Raw genomic sequence first — 19951 nt, forward strand, 5'->3', positions numbered from 1 at the left:
GATCGGCTGCCTATTGGGGGCTCCTCCATCTTTGGGCAGGCAGCCGGGAGGGCAGGGGGCTGCCGGTCATGCCTGGGCATGATCCAAAGGGCTCCGGAGAGGATTCTGCTGCCTGGGATGCTACAGCCCAGTCGGGCAGAGTTGGGGGGGAGGGAGTAGCTGTTGGTAAGGCCTTCCTCAGTGTGCTCCTGCCTGGCACGGGACTGCCAGAGGGCAGGGCAGAGCTGGCTTTTGTCCAGCACGGCTGCTGCTGCCGCCGTTGCTGTCTCAGGCATATCTGGCCGGCTGCCAACAGGGGGAGGAGCCCCCACTTCCCAGGTGCAGGAAGGAGCCTGCCAGCTGGGGGGGGGCTGGCAGGCTGGCGGGTGGGTGGGTGGATAGGGAAGACATCTGCTCCAGCAACAGTGCTAGCCTGTGTCGGCCCTGCCGCGTGCATGCCGTTGTTCTATCCAGCCAGGCCGAGACGGCAGGGATGGTGCCAGGCAGCGCCCTCTGGGGGGACGGGGGGAGAGGGCAGCAGCATGGGTTGGTGTGGCAGCCGGAGCGATGGTGCCAGCTTAACCAGATGAGATGCAGCAGAGCCTGGCTTCTTTTTGCCCGAGGGGGGAGGCCCTTCTCCTTCTCTTCCTCCCCAGCTCTCTGCCATGTGCATCTTACTTGAGGTTGTCTCAGAGCGAGCGCTGGGGAGGTGGAGAACGGGGGTGGGTGAGAGGCAGGAGGGATCAGTGCTGGCCTACCCCCAGCACTCCGCCACTTTGCCATCCTCCCCCCTACACACACACACACACACCCATATGTTGTTGTCACCTTTCAGGGTTATTTTTGGAGCTGCCCCACGTCCAGCGTCCCCAAGGATTGGACATGTCTCTTTTTTTTCAAGCTTTGGACATCTTTGGCAGGGGGAAGGGTGAGGTGTGCTCGCCCCAGTGGCTCTGGGTGCTAGTGGAGTCCAGCGCAATTCTGTTCCTGCATCTGGGCAGGGAGCGAAATCACTTGCGGACACCACACCGGGGCGCCCGGGGCTGCCCAGGTGCGGTCGCAGAATTGCGCTGGACTCTGCTAGCACCCAGAGCCCCACATCACCGTTCCACCTTAGCAGCCCACCTCTGTGCCTGGATCCCTCCTTCCAATGGGGCAGGCTTTATTCCTAGGGGCCAGAGGAAGGCCTTCCCTTGGTTGCCAATTCAGACATGCGACTGAGCTCAGAACTTAGTCCTGGGTTGGGGGTCAAGTTTAAGCGAGCCCATGATTTCCGGCGGGAAAAATATCAGATTATGGTCAGTCCTAACATCCATCCATCCCAATGGTTTATTTGTTTTATTTTATTAATTTGACTTCTATGCCACCTAATCCCTTGGGACTCAGGGCAGCTTATTTTCTAGAATTCAACTTGGATCATTCTGTTTGTTTCTTTTTTAAAATGATCTTGATTTTTTAAAAAACCTGGATTAATTTAATCAAATCTCAGGCAAGCTGATCGCTCATAGTGACTCCGGACACTTACCAAAAACCGCCAACCCAGTTCAGAAGGCAACAACCCCCCTACCCCCCCACACGCACACCTGGCAACAACAATCGGACCGACCACTCAATGGGCTGGATACCCCCCTGGGGTTCCCAGGCCTGTTAACAGAGCCCTGCCTTCTTACAAACCAGTAATCACATTCTGGATGGGAGCTTCAATCCTGCAACGTTCTTTGTTATAGGATAGTGATGTCAAACTCCATTTCACTGGGGGCCGCATTAGGGTTGTGGTTGACCTTCGGGGGGGGGGGGAGACAGGGGGCATGACCAGCTTGATGTCACTTGTGTCGGGGCGCCTGTGGTGTGCCAATGAAAATGGGCTCCCAAACTGAGTTTTCATCTGTGACGGCCTCCTGTCAGTGAAAACAGAGCTCGGGGTGGGGGTCGAAGCCCTCCTGGGCCCCATTATTGGCCGCCACGGCCTCCTGTCCCCCCTGCCCCCAGCTCCATTTTTGTGGCCCTTCCAAGCTCCGTTCTCTCTGGCGATCCTTCGCTTTTTCCAGGGCAGCCCTGCAGGCCAGATCTAAGCACCCCCAGGGCCTTGAGTTTGACACCCTTGTTACAGGAAGGTTCACACAATGTGGGATTTCTCCCAAAGTGCCTAGGTGTCCTCTGATCGGGTAGATCCCCAATGTCCCTCTCTCCTGAAGCCCAGTCAGTGGGGGTTGTGTGAACCCAGCCACCCTCTCCTGACCCAGCTCACCCTGCATTTTCTTTCTCTCCCGCAGACGACGTGCTAACCAAGGATTCCGGCGAATGTGTCATTTGCCTAGAGGAACTTCTGCAAGGAGACACGATAGCCCGGCTGCCCTGCCTCTGCATTTATCACAAGAGGTAGAGTACGAAGGGCCTGGGGTGGGGCCACTGAAGAAAGGCCCCTGTTGGGCCTGCTGATTCAGATGGGTGGAGAGCAGTGGTGAAATCCTATTGGTTTTTTTAATTACCGGTTCTACGGGCGTGGCTTGGTGGGTGTGGCAGGGCAGGCGGGTGTTGCCGCTCCGAGTGTAATGTGTGCGCAACTCTGCATCTCTGACGTGCACCAACACACATCCAAGCGAGATTTTGCTTATGCGCATGTGCAGAAGCAAAAACTCACTTGGATGCTCACGTATGCTTGAGACACGGAGCTGTGCACACAACTCCGTTTTTGCTACCGGTACAGTGGCAAAAAGGATTCTGCAGCATCCCCATCCCCTCCCCACTCTGCGGCCAGCCAGACGTGGTATTTGCTGGGTCTCCGAACTACTCAAAATTTCCACTACCGGTTCTCCAGAACCTGCTGAATTTCCCCCCTGGTTGAGAGGCTGGGAAAGGACCCTGCTGGTCCCCCACGGCTTCTGCAAACCTGCCGCTCTCCAAAACCCGAGTGGACATGCGTGCGACCCTCACAGAGGCCTCCGCCATGCAGGGAAGTGATGGGATCTATTTTCTTTCCTGCAGCTGTATAGATTCCTGGTTTGAAGTCAACAGATCCTGCCCAGAACACCCGTCAGATTGACCGCGGGATCCCACTGGGACCTCTTTCCAGGTGAGGTGTTGGATGTGCGCATTGTAAAGACTCCCTCCCTCAATAGAGTTCTCTGCTAACTCCCAGTCTGACCTGGAGGAAAAGGCACCCTGGACTAAGATGGCCGATCTATTTATGGTGACGCTGGCTGAGAATTTGTAAAGTCTCTGTCCCAGTCGAGACAGGGAGTGCCCACTAGGTTTGGGAAGAAAAGGATTTAGGACAGTGATGGCAAAATTTTTGCATGGCTGCCACAGATGGCACATGGAGCCATATCTGCCAGCACCCTAGCTCAGCCCCAACATGCACGTGTGCCGGCCAGCTGATTTTTGGCTCACACAGAGGCTCTGGGAGGGCGGTTTTTGCTTCAAGGGAGCCTCCAGGGGGATGGGGGAGGGCGTTTTTACCCTCCCCTGGATCCAGGGAAGCCTTTGGAGCCTGGGGAGGGTGAAACAGGAGCCTACTGGGCCCACCAGAATTTGGGAAAGTCTGTTTCCAGCCTCCGTAGGGCCTCCAGGGGGTGGGGGAAGCTGTTTTCACCCTCCCCAGGCATTGAATTATGGATGTGGGCACTCGCACATGCATGATAGCACACATGCACGTTCTTTTAGCACATGAGGAAAAAAAGGTTTGCTGATTTAGGGAATGGTGCAGGGGTGAAATTGATGGGTGTGGAAGGGAAGGATACTGCAAAATCCCCATTCCTACCCCAGTCTGGGGCCTGCCAGAGGTGCTATTTGCTGGCTCTTTCAAACACTTTCCGTTACCAGGAGAGCCTGTCCAGAACCTGTCAGAATCTGCTGAATTGCACCCCTGGAATAGGGTATTACTTTCAACAGTCATTTGAAAATGTTTCGTGCAGGCAAAAAGTGGAAAGAAATGCCATCAGTTCACATAATAGAGGAATTGGTTATTAACAAATTGGGGGGGGGGGGACAGAGCTCTTTTAAACCGTTCTACAGTGAGTGATTTTTCAGTAAGAATTGCCAACAGGAAGTGAATTCTCAAAACAAATGTTTGTTTTCATTGTTTCCTAAGCAAAACTAAATAAGTAAAGTCCTTGAGCCAGCCTTCGCTAGTTGGCAGGACAGAATCAGGTTGCCGTTGGAATCTTCCCAGATTATCTGTCAAATTCTTTGTACGACCCTAGATTTTTTTTCCCTCGTGGTTTCCCAACCAAGCTCAAATCAGTTTTGACTCGGCTCAGCTTTTGAGACCATTAGGGGCTGTCTTAACACCACATGTGTTGCCCGAACCTCTGGACTAAACCTTGCCTGATTTCATGTTTGGTTCAAATGTTCTCATAAACCAACTGAACCAAAATAGAAGGATTCTCCCTTGGGCCTAGTGATATATTGTTTAATAAAAGTGTTGCCAACACATTTTCCAGGTTCACTAATTTTGGTTTAAGATTATTGTCATATCTGTTCTCATGAAATGAGCCTATTTATCTAGGCAATCCCCACAGGACGTACACACTCTGGACTTATTCTTCTGGTACAGGGCTGAATGTATTCTCATCTCTTACCTCCTTGCTTTTAATCTAAATTTACACAGCTCTTTGTGTGTCACTGGAGGGAAGGGGGTGGGAAAATGTTACCTATTTAGCCCAAGAATTTGAGAAAGATCATAGGTTGAAGGCCACCTGGTGGAAGATTTATGAAATTTATGACTTACGAGAAAGATAATTAAGTCAAAGACTATCTTTAGAAGATTTAGAGTTGTGTTTCTCAACCTTTCCTGAAGTTGAGGAGTTGGACTAGCATAGGGGTAGGCAAAGTTGGTTCTTCTATATGTGGACTTTATCTCCCAGAATTCCTGAGCTAGCATAATTGGTTCAGGAATTCTGGGAGTTGAAGTCCACAAGTCATAGAAGAGCCAACTTTGCCTACCCCTGGACTAGAAGACCTTCAAGGTCCCTTCCAACTCTCTCATTCTGTTAACCTTGAGAACTTTTAAGAGGTATGGGCTTCAACTCCCAGAATTGGCAATCCAACATGGATACTAGGAAACATGACTTGGTTGCAGTTGGGACTCAAATCCTTTTCATGTCAGGAATCGACCAAGATCTGCTTTTAGCCACCAGAAGATACTTGGAAGACCAGTTGGAAAACCTATCCTACTTTAGTTAACATTCTGTTTGCATAGAGGCCACTTAAGCACTTATCAAAAACCTCCCTGGATCTTTTGGAGAAAAGCAAATTTTCCCGGGGGGGGGGGGGGGGGGGAGTCAAGAAACTCCAGCAAGAAGCAGTGATGTTTATGGCTAGCGTCCTCTTCTATATTATTGGACTGGCTGGCCTGAAGAAGTTATAGGCGCTCCATCACTGCCGGGTTTTAAGAAGAGACTGGACAGTCACTTGTCTGAAATGGTATGGGGTCTCCTGCTTGAGCAGAGAACTGGACTAGAAGACCTCCATGGTTCCTTCCAACACTGTTATTCTTTTATTCCTTGAAAGACATAGAAATGGCTTCTTTGCGTGGAGGTTTCTGCTGATTCCCTCTGACTGATGTAATAAGCTATGTGTACTGGATGATAGTTTGATGTATTTGTAAGCTGTAATGTATGTCTGATATGTAAGACAAAGACAGGCTTGTAATATTATTGTATTGAGGGATATTGACTGATTTGAATGTGTATGAATGGACTGTTTAACTTGACTGCTATTTCTAAAGTAAACACTAATTTATACACTTTAATGTATCTGTCTTGTATGACTGAATAATTTACTCGTATCTCCTGAAATATCGGCTGGAATCCCACGTTTTCCTCTGTGCATGTCCTTGAACACTCAAGGGTTCTGCACACTCCTTAACGCTATTCTGCACCAACGCTTCTTTCTTTCTCTCCGCAGGTCCTATCACCATCCACCCTTCCTCCACACCCACTCCCAACTTCCTCCAAACCAGCTCTGGGACACCCCCTCCCCAACAGCCGTCTGGGCCTTTATGGTGTTCAGTTCTGGACTTCAGAGGCAGAGGAGACCGCCAACAAGCAACTGTCGCTCCGCAAGGCCATATCTGGGGGGGGGGACCCTTCCCCAATCCGGGCAGGGGGGCAAAGAAGAGGGCCTGGGACAGGGGCCATCCCACCCCCACCCAGCGCCATGATGTTTGTTTGGGCTAGAGCCGGCCACAAGCAAAACGGAGCACGACGTCCCGTTGGTGCCATTCGAGGACTCTTCCTTCCTGCCCACCCGCAGGTCCCTTTTTGCACAGGGGAAAAAGTGGTAGTTTGCTCCCTCCCTTTTTACTTCCTTGGAACAGCAAGGCCATTTCCCCCCCTCCCCTCCTGCCTCCCCCCCCCTCCCCAGTCTGGAGGTGGAAGAGAATCAGGTGTTTTCTGTGGCATTTTCTCTGAAGGCGTTGTAAGTTTTGTCTTTCCAAATGTTTACAAAAACAGCCACGTCGTGTCAACCAATTGTGCCAGGTGATGTTTCTAAGGCTGCATTCTCGGGCAGGTGGGGAGCAGAACTTCCTAGACCTTTTTTTTAATCCCTCCCATTGCCAAAAGTCCTTTTACTCTTCCTTCCTTCCCTTCCCCTCGAACTACTCCATGCTGGCTTCAGGGGCTGTCTGTCCTTTGCAAGTCTCCTGGAACAAGATCGGAACAGTTTTTAGCCCTTTGTGGAGCGCAGGACTGGCCTTTTTCTTAAAGCAACACACACAGAGGATATGACACACACACACACACACACACACACCCTCCTGCCCTGCCAGTCCACAACTGAACACGAAGCAAAGCCTGGCTGAGCCACAGGGTTGGGGCTGGGGGGGAAACCTCTGATGGACGGTTTTGATCCGCAGGAAAAGTTATCTGTATTTATATAGGAAAAAAAACAAGGAAAAAAAAGAAAACAAACTTTAAAAATTACAAAAAAGGAAAAAAAATTCAAAGCTTGGGAAGGGAAACTTCCCCTATTAGTCAAGTGTTTTGATATGGTATTCAATAATGCTCAATAAAATAGTCACTGTTATTTTATTTCCAGGTAATCCTTATTTGTCTGATGGATTTGGGATGGGAGGGGTCGCACAGAGCACTGAGTGGGTTCACCACGCCTTTTTTTAAAACGTGGAAATGTTGAGTCCCCTGAAGTGGACACGTATTGGGGGTGTAGGAGGGGCGGGCTCCGCCTGAATTATTAGCGACCTGCTGGGGATGTGAAAATGATGTCATGTCGATCCGGTTTGGGTGGTGCTGGTCCGTGGGTGCCACCATCTTTTTTGGGGAAATTGGCGCATTTTTGCATCTTTGGATGGCTTCCCTTCTTTCTCTGCTCCAGAAAGAGCCCTCCCGCACACGCCTCCAGGCTAATATTCACCATTATTTCTTCGCCCAAACACAGCTGATGAGCTCCTCAAAATCCTGCTATGGAAGTGAAATTTCACATGAGGATGTGCGCATGAAATGTTGTGATGCGCACCGGTAGTGAAGAGAAGTGGAACCCATCCTTGCGGTGTAGCAATGCTTGTGAGCAATGCTCTGGATAAGCCACAATCTGAAAACAGGGTGGTTGTTTTTTAAAATTATCTACAATGAAATTGCAGCAGGATTTAAATGACTAGAGATTACCATTTTTAAAAAAGACAAATAATATCCCAATGGGCAGCTGGAGGGATGGATAAAGGCTGCAATTGCACTTCAAGGTTGTTCAGGAAAAGAATTAACACATTAGCATGGGGAAAAAAACCCCCAAAGTTATTTCCAGCTTAATTTCTGGTTAACCACCTTACCTATTCCTACAGAAACAACCATTTTGGAAGCAAAAATTCCCCAGTTTGTCTCACCTGAATTTCCCAAATTCTTGGACATTCCAAATTTGACCCATAAATGATGGAACATTGGAGTCCTAGCCTCAATTCACAGCTTTGCTCAAGTTCTGCCTCTTGATTTAAAAGGACCAAACTGTCAGCCACCAATACAGGGAGGGCCTCTCCTTCCCCGGGATGTAGAGTATGAAATATTTTGTGTGTCTACTCAGGGGATTCCTTTGCTGACAGGTTGAAATTCTACAATCTTTACAATCTACGATCTTTTTTACCACAGTTGTAAAGTGAATTATTGCAGTTGGCAAGTTGTTAACTGAATGTGATTTCCCCATTGCTTGTCAAAAGGTTGCAAAAGATGATCACAAGATCTTGGGACACGACAATGGTCATAAATATGAACCAGTTGGCAAGCATGTGAATTTTAATCATACGATTATGGGGATGCTACCAAGGTCATAATTGTGAAAAATTGTTGAGTCACTTTTTTCTGTGCCATTGTAACTTTGGTCACTAAAGTAACACTTGTAAAGCAATAGAACTTAGACTTATATACTGCTTCACAGTGTTTTATAGCCGTCTCTAAGCGGTTTACAGAATCAGCCTCATTTTACCCACCTCGGAACAATGGAAGGCTGAGTCAACCTGGAGCCTGATGAGATTTGAACTGCCAAACTTCTGGCAGCCAGCAGTCAAGCAAACATAGCTGGCAGTCCTGCACTCTAACCACTGACTGTCATTATCTCCATCACTTTGAATTCTTCAAAATTCTCATTATAATTATTTTGATTATACTTTTCTCTCTCTGTAATTATAATAAAATAATTAGAAGAATTTCAAAATGATGGAGAACTTCTGCTTTTTTGAATCAAGCATCAACTGCAAAGGAACAAGCAGTCAAGAAATAGGCCACAGGTGAGCACTTGGCAGAGCAGCCAGGAAGGCCGTGGAGAAAGTACTCAGAGGCTGTGATGTATCCATACCTACAAAGACCTGAATCCTGCAAGCAGTGGTATTTGCCTGGGACAGTTCGTGGAAATCATACTTGGATTTTGAAGGAGCAAGATGGGAAGAAAGCGTTTTGATGGTTTTGGAGTCCGGAGAGCGACTCCTGAGAATACCATGGACAGCCAAGAGAACAAAAGGGATAGACCATCATGCAAACCCAGAGTTTTCAAAGAAAGGCCCATCTTAGTGGATCAACTTAGTTATTGCAGCAAATGGGTACAATATCTAACTCTGGTTTTGTCTGCCTCTACGATGCCATGGCCTGAACCAGTGTTCCCTCTAATTTTTTTTTGGGGGGGGGGGGCGGAAAAGTATAGTGTCTGAGCGGCAGTCCCTTCGGGACTGGGCGGCACAGAAATAATAAATAAATAAACAAACAAACAAACAAATAAATAAAAAACCCACCCTGTTTTGCCTCAGAGAATTTCAAAATAAAATACTGTACTGTGTGTCTATAACAGTGAGCCCATAATAGGGCAACTCTATCAATATCAAAATGCCACTTAAATAGTTGAGCTAGTTTCAAACTAGATTTTGATTTTCTTTCTCTCTTCCTTACTCCCATTCTTTTTCTTTCTCTTTTCCTTCCTCTTTTTTTTTCTATCTGTTTCTCTCTCTTCCTCTCTTCCCCTCTCTCTCCCTCTCACTCTTTCCCTCTCGGCTTCTGGGCAGGTTTGGAAAACTCTGAGTTGATGATGATTTTTAAGTGAGCGATTGCTCACTGCTCAGCTTAGAGGGAACTATGGCCTGAACAGCAAGATCGCATTAAAAGATAAGGAGACCATCGAGGAAGGAATAACCAGGTTATTAAAAGAGATGGGACAACCACGTGTCTTCTGACTTGGTCATTCTGATAATATGAGAGGAGGATCTGGCTGAAGGATCCGATCTCCCGCATACTGCTTGGAGGACCCTGAATAGGTTAAGAGTTGCAGTGCCCAAGTGTAAAACCCACGGGCTCCGAGCGCAGGCCCTTAGCAGATAACACCACGCTGTGCAAATGAGGAGATGCCCGGCCTGGCCCATCTGCTGGTACCTCGGCTACTATCAGAAACATGAACGGATGGCGACTTATCTTTGGCCAACAGCAAAGCCAAAAAGGTGGCTTCATTCTGGCAGCTTAAAGTCTGATCCACACCCAGAAGAAGCAGGACCAGCAAATATTCTGTACGTTCCCTGATGGAGGAATCCTGCATTAATCCAGGAGGAAAAATCTGGAGTCATCCCGCTTCAATTCACTGCAGCTTTGACAAAGCAAAAAGAAAGATGCCAAGAGAGAAGAGGTGGATCCAAGTGAACGGAAAAGCTGGGGAAAAACGGAATGCTGCTTCCAGGCTCATCCAACAGGGAGACTTGGCCTGTTGCTGCCAGCTGTGCCTCAGCCAGATTTGTCCCTAAGGCAACATTAGCAAAGGAGGGAATAAAGGGATTAGAGGGTCTTCCAATGAAGGTTTTGCCACCTCCAGTTTCTGTGAAATAATTAAATGGGCACTGAAGTATCCGAGGAAAGGTTGGTGTGTGGTAAGGAGAAAGATGATGTTGCTTTTTGTATGTGTGTTGTGACATCTCGCAAATTATGGAGTGGAATTTGTGTTGCATTGGAGTGGAATTTATATTGTGTTGCCACCATGGATTGGATCCAACCGATGCCTCTGGAACCGTATATAAACTTTTGAGACTCCCAATGTGTGGACTTCAATTCCCAGAATTCTCCATAATGAGCATGTTGGCTGAGGAATTCTGGGAATTGAACACCACCACCACCAAAGGTTGGAAAATGTGGCATTAACTTATTAATAGTAATAACAAGAGAGTTGGAAGAGACCTTGGAGGTCTTCTAGTCCAACCCCCTGCTTAGGCAGGAAACCCTACACTACTTCAGACAGATGGTTATCCAACATCTGCTTAAAAACTTCCAGTGTTGGGGCATTCACAACTTCTGGAGGCAACTTCTGTTCCACTGACCAGCCGTTCTATCTGTCAGGAAATTTCTCCGTAGATCTAAGTAACTTCTCTCCTTGTTTAGTTTCCACCCATTGCTTCTTGTTCTACCCTCAGGTGCTTTGGATAACAGGTTGACTCCTCCTTCTTTGCTGCTTACTTCCCAGCCTGGTTCAACAGGCCAACCTCTGACCTCGAATTACACCCAAGCATTTCCGTATTATGTGAATAAATACACATGGCTGCATCGCTCACCACACAAACACACATCACTAATTTTAATACAGATTTGTAAGTCAAGTTCAGACAATTGCCAAGTTCTGCACTGTTGTTGTTCTTGTCAGAAGCATGGCTGCCAACGCTAGGTCACCCTGTTCAACGGTGTGAAAATTCAAAGGAAGCTGACTGGTGGGCGCACTGTTTAAGCCAGTGTTTTCCTGTCAAATTTAAGGCTGGGTGGAGAATTCTGGCAGTTGAAGTCCACATATCTTAATGCCAGCTGGGGAATTCTGGGAATTGAAATCCATGCCTCTGTAAAGCATGCCAGCTAAAGAAGTCTGGAAGCTGAAGTCTAGATACCTTACTGAGGTTGGAAAACACAGGTATAGAGCAGGGGTAAAATTCAACATTTCTCTGTACTGAAAGAGCGGGTCCACCAGTCACATGGGTTGCTCGCTGTCCAATCCGCATAGGACCGAGCTGGATCCGCCCCTTCCCCAGAATTCGCTCGGTCCTCCTACCAGCAGGACGTGTGGTGGCTCAGCTCCTCTCAAAAGCACCTTCCCTCTTCATTCTCTCTCTCTGCAAATTCAACAGATAAGTAAAATCGTCTACCATTATTTTTCTTCTTCGAAGTTTAGACTTCATGCCGGCTCTACTGGGCTCAGTGCCAAAAGGGAGAAGCCGCGAGTTTCGCAATCACCCTGCTTGCGCCACTGCCAGATTGCATTTACTTGTAAATCTACTCGGCTGGGAGGTTGTTGTTTGTGGCCCTTTTTTTCCTCCAGCGGTGTGGGACATATAACAAGCTCTCTTGTTCGTCTCCTGGACTTTAGTCTTTCCTCCATTCATATTGGAGCATTTTCTTCGGCGCAAAGGCCCTCAGCGCCCAGTAATTTTGGCACTTGCAGCTCACCCACACGCAAGCCGCTTGGCGCCATAAAGTCCACTGTGTGGCCCGGAGTAGGCTGTGAGACCCTCAGGCTATTACTCCCTTGCTAGGCCTCTTAACCAGCGTGCCTTGGTTGTTTAATTACGGAGGCCTAGCTCATCTGTACTCATTGGCACGAACTTTGGATTTGTGCAGATTGTCTTTGAGCTGTAGATGCTCCTGGACCTAGGAGCCTTATCCTCTTGGGAATTTTTTTGCCTATTCATAGTAGCTTCTCCTTCCTTGGGCTCAGGCCTTGTTTCCTGTAATTTGTTCAGGCCATGGCTTCCTCCTTTCCCAAGAGAGGCACTTCTTCTAAAGGTCCCCTGGACAGTAGGACTACTGGTGATGAAATTGAAACCATCCCCCAGGCCACCTCCTCCTCTTCATCTGTAGCTGCCCCCATGGCTAGGGCCATTAGAGCTGAGAAGAGGCGGGACAAAGCTCTTCAAAAAATTCACAAGCGGTCAGCTAAACACTTGAGAGTTCAGGCCCAAATGCACGTTAGCCCTCCTGATCCTCCAGGGGCTTCTGACCTGCCTCCCTCAGTCGTCCCTGTGCTTTCCCTGGATGAGCCAAACCTAAATAGACCCCAACCTAATTTATGGGGCTTAGGTCCAGGTGAGCCAGATATCATGATGGAAGATCCCCCTAAACTAGGTCCAACCCAGGCCTTTAGGGTATCTCCTTTATTACCTGCTTCTATTACTAACCTTTCTCCAGAGCTCCAAACTATGTATTCTGCTTTATCTCAAGCCATTGATGCCAAGCTCTCGGCTATCAATGCACCCTCTCACCCTCATCCCCCTCCACGTGCCCCTAGGCCCGTGAGTTCCTTCTCAACCTACAGAGTCCCAGTCCAAGAACCAGACCCTGATTCCTCACAGGATGAGAATGAAGAAGACGAGGACGCAGAAAATAGGGATGACCCTTTCCAAGGCCTGTCAAAGGATGAGGAATCCCAAATCAAGATTCCCTCTCCTGCTACCATTTTCAACTGTTCAAGTCCTTTCTATTCAAGACCAGAGCAGCCAGCCACAGGCCTTGCTGGTCAGGACAAACCTGCTGACTCTTCTACTGCTCCTCAAGAAGAGAGGCTTCCATTCTTCATGCAGGAGCAAAAGGATACTGAGGTCATCCCCATGCCTAAGCGTTTTCAAGGATGCTCTGCTGAAACAGTGGGACCATCCAACCTTCGGATCTAACCCCACTTCTAAAGACAATAAATATATAAGGTTTCTCCATCTTATGAAAATCCTACATGCTGCAGCAGCCATGCCTGGCGAAGCAGAAGAAGTGTTAAAGCCCAAAGATAAATGCTTGCAGCAAATGCTCAAGAAGAGCTTCTTCGCTGATACTTGGGCTATTAAAAGCGCAGCAGCAGCGTCCTTCTTCTCCAGAGCCATTCTCTTGTGGCTTCAACAGCTTCAACAGCACATTCTCCCTGATGATCTACGTGGCCAACAGGACTTCAATTAAGTATTTGCAGAGGCCCAATATGCAGCAGATGCCACCCTGCAATCGTCAAGATTTGCAGCAAAATCGGTAGCTGCCTCAACAATTGCCAGAAGACTATTATGGCTTTGCCCCTGGCAGGCGGGCGTGAGGCAGAAGTGGCAGCTTTCCATGGGTCCTCTGAAGCGCAATCTTCTATTTGGTGACCTCTTGGACTCTCTACTTCAGAGACCGCTGACAAAAAGAAAGTCCTGGGGCCCACTACCAAGAAGGCTATTAAGACACAGCAGCCTTTCGGCACTCCAACCGCCAACAAGATAAAGGGTTTGCATTTCAAAGGAACTCAGGTCAGTATAACTCCCGCTTCCATTCCCAAGCAGACAGGAACCCCAGGGGCAGAGGGTCTTGCTTTCAGAGGGGCTCCTCCTCCTGAAGAGCCTCTAAAAAGTCCAGATGGTAACCACCATCCTATTTCCATTGAGGGGCGTCTGGCCTGGTTCGCTTCCAGCTGCTGCCGTTCCTGTAAGGACCCCTGGGTTATCTCCACAATGGAATGGGGGCTTCAGTTGGAGTTTATCTCCATGCCTCCTAAACACTTCATTTCCTGCCCATCCCCTAGATCTCCCTCCTCCCATCTCAGAATGGAGGAAGCAATTCAGTATCTTCTGTCTATTAGGGCTATTCCATCCTCTTCATGGTCCCTAGGACCTCTGGAGAATGGAGGGCCATCTTGGATCTTAAAAGATTAAACCAATACATAAAGTATAGAAAATTCAAGATGCATTCTCTGTCATCCATCCTAGCTTCCATCCATCCCGGGGACTTCATGTCTTCCTTGGACCTTACGGAGGCTTATCTCCACATCCCTATTGTTAAGGGCCACAGACAATTCCTCCGCTTTGCCTTCCAGATCAAGCACTATCAATATAGGGCCATGCCCTTTGGCCCGTCCTCGGCACCTCGAGTCTTTACTAAGTTCTTGGGTGCCCTGGTGACCTATATTCGGGCCACTCCCATTCATATTTTGTGCTATTTGGATGACATATTAATTAACGGTCCCTCCAAAGAGGGCGCCCATTCAGACTTTCAGTTTTCCATGTCTATCCTACAGGATCTCAATCAATATCAAAAAAGTCAGCTTCATCCTTCCACTTCTATTCAACGCCTGGGAGCAATCATAGATTCTAGCCTGTCCTAGATTTTCCTTTCTACTGAGAGGAAAATCAGCATCAAAGAGCTTATCTCTCTAGTTAGATCACAAAAAAGGACCACCATCGCTACCCTGTCTTCCCTACTGGGAAAGATGGTGTCCTATATTGGCATTATTCCATGGACACGTCTCCACGCCAGGGAACTCCAATGGCTTCTGTTGCCGTTCCAGAAATCAGGAAACAGCAACTTGGCACACCTCATTTCCATCCCACCGTTCTGAAATCCCTCTCTTGGTGGATCTCCTCCGCCCTGGACAAAGGATCCCCCTTCAGGATTCCAGACCAGTTTACCATCACCACGGATGCCAGTCTGGTAGGCTGTGGAACTCATGCACCAGGCCTGATAGCCCAAGGCACATGGTCAGCGGAGGAGTCATCCAGATCAATCAGTTGGCTAGAACTGAGAGCATTGTCATTAGCCCTCAAGAAGTTCAAACCACACATCAACAATCAGCATGTCCTGGGCATAACGGACAATATGGCCACAAAGAGCCATATCTGCAGACAATGGGGCACCCGGTCCAAGGCCCTAATGCAAGAAGCCCTGAAACTGGGTCTCTGAGCGGAGAGACATCTGCAGTCCTTATCGGCCAACCACATTTCAGGAGTGCTCAACATTCAGGTGGATTGGCTCTCCCGGTCGACTCTGGACCCAGGAAAGTGGAGCCTCCATCCAGACTTATTCCACCAGATCTGTCTCAAATTCGGTCACCCGTCGCTAGACCTGTTTGCGACCACAGCCAACACTCAACTGCCTTCGGTTCTATTCCAGGTCCCCGTCCCTGGGAGCGGAGGCAACAAACGCACTCAAAATTCCTTGGCCTCGGGGTCTGCTATACCCTTTTCCCGATACCAATCCTATCAGACATAATTCACAAGATCATCCTTGAGCAGGCCCAGGTGATAGTGGTAGCACCTCACTGGTCTCGCCGTCCCTGGTTCGCAGAGCTTCAGCAGCTATCCATCCAGACCCCCTGGTGACTCCGTTTTGGAGGATATGTTGCAGCAGGGGGTCTCTCACCATCCAGACCCGGAGTGGTTCCACCTCACCGCTTGGCTGTTATCCAGCGTGACCTAGACCATTGAGGTTATGATCCGGACGCCATAGAAGTGATCCTCAAACCCAGAAGAATTTCTACCAACAGGATCTATGACCACACCTGGTCTAAATTTCACCAGTGGTGTACGCAGGAAGGTCCCCCCCCGCCCCCCCGCCCCGTGTATTCCCATTCACAGAATCGTATCCTTCCTCATGAAAGGTTTTCATTCATTCATTCAATCAATTTTTATGCCGCCCTTCTCCTTAGACTCAGGGTGGCTTACAACATGTTAGCAATAGCACTTTTTAACAAAGCCAGCATATTGCCCCCATAATCCAGGTCCTCATTTTACCCACCTCGGAAGGATGGAAGGCTGAGTCAACCTTGAGCCAGTGATGAGATTTCAACCGCTGACCTACAGATCTGCAGTCAGCTTCAGTGGCCTGCAGTACAGCACTCTACCTGCTGCGCCACGCTGGCTCTCTTTCATCAAGGCCTCTCAGTCAACACCATTCAGGTCATCTAGCAGCCTTATCTTTAGTCCTGGCAGGACCCCGCAAACAACCACTTCGTTCCTTCCCTGAGATACAAGAATTACTAAGAGGCATCTCAAACCTCTGGCCTCCTACCGTCCATAGATATCCGTCCTGGGACTTACCTTGGGTTCTGCATTCCCTTACTCAGGCACCATACGAACCCTTAATGTCATCATCCTTCAGGTACCTATCTTACAAGGTAGCCTTTCTGGTGGCAATTATGTCTGCCCAACACATCTCAGAACTGGCGGCCCCTTTCCATCCGGCAAGACATATGCCAGGTTCATACGGACAAAGTAGTCCTCTGTCTGGACCCCACCTTTCTCCCAAAGGTCAGCTCCATGTTCCACAGATCTCAGGACATTGTATTGCCTTCCTTTTGCTCCAACCAGAACCATCACCTTTCCATCAGATGGCACACACTAGATCTCACCAGAGCTCTGCAGATCTACATCCAGCGAACTAGACCTTTTCGTAGCCTTATTTGTAGCCTACCACCCCAGATCCCTGGGATCCAAGGCGTCCTTAACTGTATTAGGCCGTTGGATTCGAGGGGCAATCTCGAAAGCTTACGAGTCAACTTCCCTCAGTGTACCAAGAGGAATCACGGCACATTCTACAAGAAGTGCAACCACATCAGCGGCTTGGGCAACTCAAGCGCCCTTGGAGGAAGTCTGCAAGACGGCCACTTGGGCCTCACCTAACTCCTTCATAAGGCATTATAAAATTGACTCTTACGCTTCAGCGGATGCTGCCTTTGGTGGAAGAGTCCTCCAATCCGTTATCTCTCACGATAGCGAACTAATCCCTCCCTACGGACTCATCTATTGGGTATGTCCCACGTGACTGCTGGACCCGCTCTCTCAGTACGGAGAATAGGCATTGATTGCTTACCTGAACGCCTCTTCTAGTACGCTGAGTGGGTACAGCAGTCACTTCCCTCCCTTTTTCTATTCTAACTCTGATCATATTCTTTAACCTGTATTTTTCCTATCATGAGAGTTGAGCACTATTTGAGCTACCACACTTGAGCCTAAGTCTATGGATTCGCGCATTCTGGGGAAGGGGCGGATCCAGCAGGCTTTTTAAAGACTAGGCCCGGTTCTCTGCGGATTGGACAGCGAGCAACCCACGTGACTGCTGTACCCGCTCAGCGTACGAGAAGAGGCGTTCAGGTAAGCAATCAACGCCTATTTTCCCTACCAGTTCTGTGGGGCGGGGCTTGGTGGGCGGGGCAGGGGACAGATACTACAGTATCCTTATTCCCCCCCCACTTGGGGGGACAGCCAGAGGTGGCATTTGCCGGTTCTCCAAGCTACTCAAAATTCCCACTACCTGTTCTCCAGAACCTGTCAGTACCTGCTGGATTTCACCCCTAGTGTAGAGAGTTTCCAGGCTTTGCCAAACCATTGTGTCACTTACTTGACTTTGAGTTATCATGTTCTGTGGACACAGCCAACGGTGGTTTATTCAGCATACTAGAATTAAACATGTTTTAGTATGATATAGAATCCAGTGAGCAGACGAGGCGAAGAGGTCTTTGCTGGAGGCACCTCTGGAGCACAATCACCACACCTAGCTTTGGTTAAGAGCTGCATTGTTGACCCTGCTGGGGAGAGGAGAGACAAGCCGAGGCAACGCATCCCTCTGGACCTCTGGGCAAGGGAAGCCAATGCAGAAGCCTCTCCCAGCTCGGCCTTAGAGCACCTTTCCAGGGTTCATGAGGTTCTTGGGATCCAGGGCCATCTTGATCTGCCACATGGTGGAGAGGGCCTCTTCCCCGACTTCCTCGCGCAGAAGCTGACGTTTGCCCAGGCCGATGCCATGCTCCCCGGTGCAGGTGCCCCCCACGGCCAAGGCTCTCCTGGAGGAAAAGAGTGGAACAAAGCAAAATGCACAGCCAAAATCTCACTTCCAAGGTAACAGAAGTAAGCATTTCCCCCCCCTCCTCTCTATGTGTCATCTATCTGCTCTCCCTCCTTATCTATCTATCTATCATCCATCCATCCATCTGTCCACCCAATTCTCCCAACAGAGCTTTAAGCTGATTGGCAGGAAGGTCAGAGGGACACCCCCACTGTAAACGCCTGTTTGGTCAGATTGTAAAAATATGTTCCAAGGCGCCAGAATAGAAGCTTTAGTTCCTAACATCATGGGAAATTTGTCTTTCCCCCCATGGCCTTAGGTGACCCCTGTGAAATGGTTGTTCGACCCCCAAAAGGGTCCTGACTCCCCGGTTGAGAACCACTGACTTAGACTTATATACCGCTTTCAAGTGCTTTTACAGCTTTCTCCAAGCAGTTTACATAGAATCAGCCTCTTGCCCCCAACAATCTGGGCCCTCCTTTTACCCACATCGGAAGAATGGAAGGCTGAGTCAACCTGGAGCTGGTGGTGGGATTTGAACTGTTGAAGTATAGTTAGCTAAAGTAGCCTACAGTGCTGCACTCTAACCACTGTGCCACCTCGGCTCTTGAAGTCCCACCTTCCCTGTTGTCCAACCTGTGTGCACAAGGGCCCTTTCGTCCACCCCGTAAAAGGCTTCTCCCCTCTCCCAACCCAGCCCCTGAGCCTACCTGCCCAGGCGTTGGGCAAACTTGGTCACACGCTCCTTCTCTTCCACATCTTCAGGATCAAGAACCAGCAGGCAGTGAAAGTTGCCATCCCCCACGTGGCCAACAAGAGGACCTGGAGACACGAAAGAGACACCACCCGTCATTTTGGGAATCAAGGACGCCCTTCTCATCTGGGAGACTCCTCCACTCGAAATAGAATACCTTATTCCACCAGACTTGAAATCTTGGGCTCAGACAACATAGAACTACGTTGTTCTCAGACCGCCAGCCATCAGGTGGAGTTAGAGACTTTGACCTGCCACATTAGAATAGTATTAGGGGAATTGGGAAGGGTGCTTGCATGAGAGGGAATGTTCCTAGCCACAACAAATTCCTTTCTTAGAGTCCAAGGTCATCTTTGGTTCTCCATCAACGGATGTAAAGAGGACAACAGTGGAATCCCTGCCTTCAGACTGGTCCTCATGATGAACTAGTGGGGGGGGGGGGAACCTTCACTTGGGGGGGAACTGGAAGGAAGGATCGGGATGGCAATGGCGTCATCAACATGGCTCTGTTAATATATCAAACCTTGGATGACAGAATTGAATTGGAATTGAATTGCTATTCAATATCTACATGAAACCGCTGGGTGAGAAGTGGAAGTGATGTGCCGGTGCCTGGAGGCTGTTAGGATCTGGATGGGTGTCAACAGACTCAAACTCAACCCTGATAAGATGGAGTGGCTGTGGGTTTTGCCTCCCAGGGACAATTCGATAGGCCAGGTTGGCTGTGGGTTTTGCCTCCCAGGGACAATTCCATCTGTCCGTCCATAACCTGGGGGGGGGGGGGGGGATTATTGACCTCCTCAGAGAGGGTCCGCAACTTGGGCGTCCTTCTCGATCCATAGCTTACATTAGAGAACCATCTTTCAGCTGTGGTGAGGGGGGCGTTTGCCCAGGTTCGCCTGGTGCACCAGTTGCAGCCCTATCTGGACCAGGATTCAATGCTCACAGTCACTCATGCCCTCATCACCTTGAGGTTCGACTACTGTAATGTTCTCTGCATGGGGCTACCTCTGAAGAATGTTCGGAAACTTCAGCTGCGAGAGCAATCATGGGCTTCCCTAGGTATGCCCATGTTACACCAACACTCCGCAGTCTGCATTGGTTGCTGATCAGTTTCTGGTTACAATTCAAAGTGTTGGCTATGATCTATAAAGCCCTTCATGGCATTGGACCAGAATATCTCCGAGACCAC

The 19951-nt window shown here is 49.1% G+C and overlaps 2 protein-coding genes across 4 annotated transcripts in view; one reads left to right on the plus strand and one right to left on the minus strand.

Moving 5' to 3' along the window:
- The window catches only part of ZNRF1 (zinc and ring finger 1), a 64365-nt gene extending 57352 nt beyond the window's left edge, over nt 1-7013 (plus strand). The window contains exons 3-5 of the mRNA XM_070760693.1: nt 2253-2358; nt 2965-3052; nt 5887-7013. Coding sequence (XP_070616794.1) covers nt 2253-2358; nt 2965-3022 — 164 coding nt within the window. The 3' untranslated portion in view covers nt 3023-3052; nt 5887-7013. The remainder of the gene's footprint in view (nt 1-2252; nt 2359-2964; nt 3053-5886) is intronic.
- A 10559-nt stretch (nt 7014-17572) lies between these two features.
- The window catches only part of LDHD (lactate dehydrogenase D), a 47341-nt gene continuing 44962 nt past the window's right edge, over nt 17573-19951 (minus strand). For all 3 annotated transcript variants that reach the window (XM_070760691.1, XM_070760689.1, XM_070760692.1), the window contains 2 exons: nt 18716-18827; nt 17573-18003 (listed from right to left, as the gene is read on the minus strand). In XM_070760691.1, the coding sequence (XP_070616792.1) occupies nt 17838-18003; nt 18716-18827 (278 nt within the window). In that variant the 3' untranslated portion in view covers nt 17573-17837. The remainder of the gene's footprint in view (nt 18004-18715; nt 18828-19951) is intronic.

This window comes from Erythrolamprus reginae, chromosome 9 (genome assembly GCF_031021105.1).
Source record: "Erythrolamprus reginae isolate rEryReg1 chromosome 9, rEryReg1.hap1, whole genome shotgun sequence".
NCBI classification, from domain to species: Eukaryota; Metazoa; Chordata; class Lepidosauria; order Squamata; family Dipsadidae; genus Erythrolamprus; species Erythrolamprus reginae.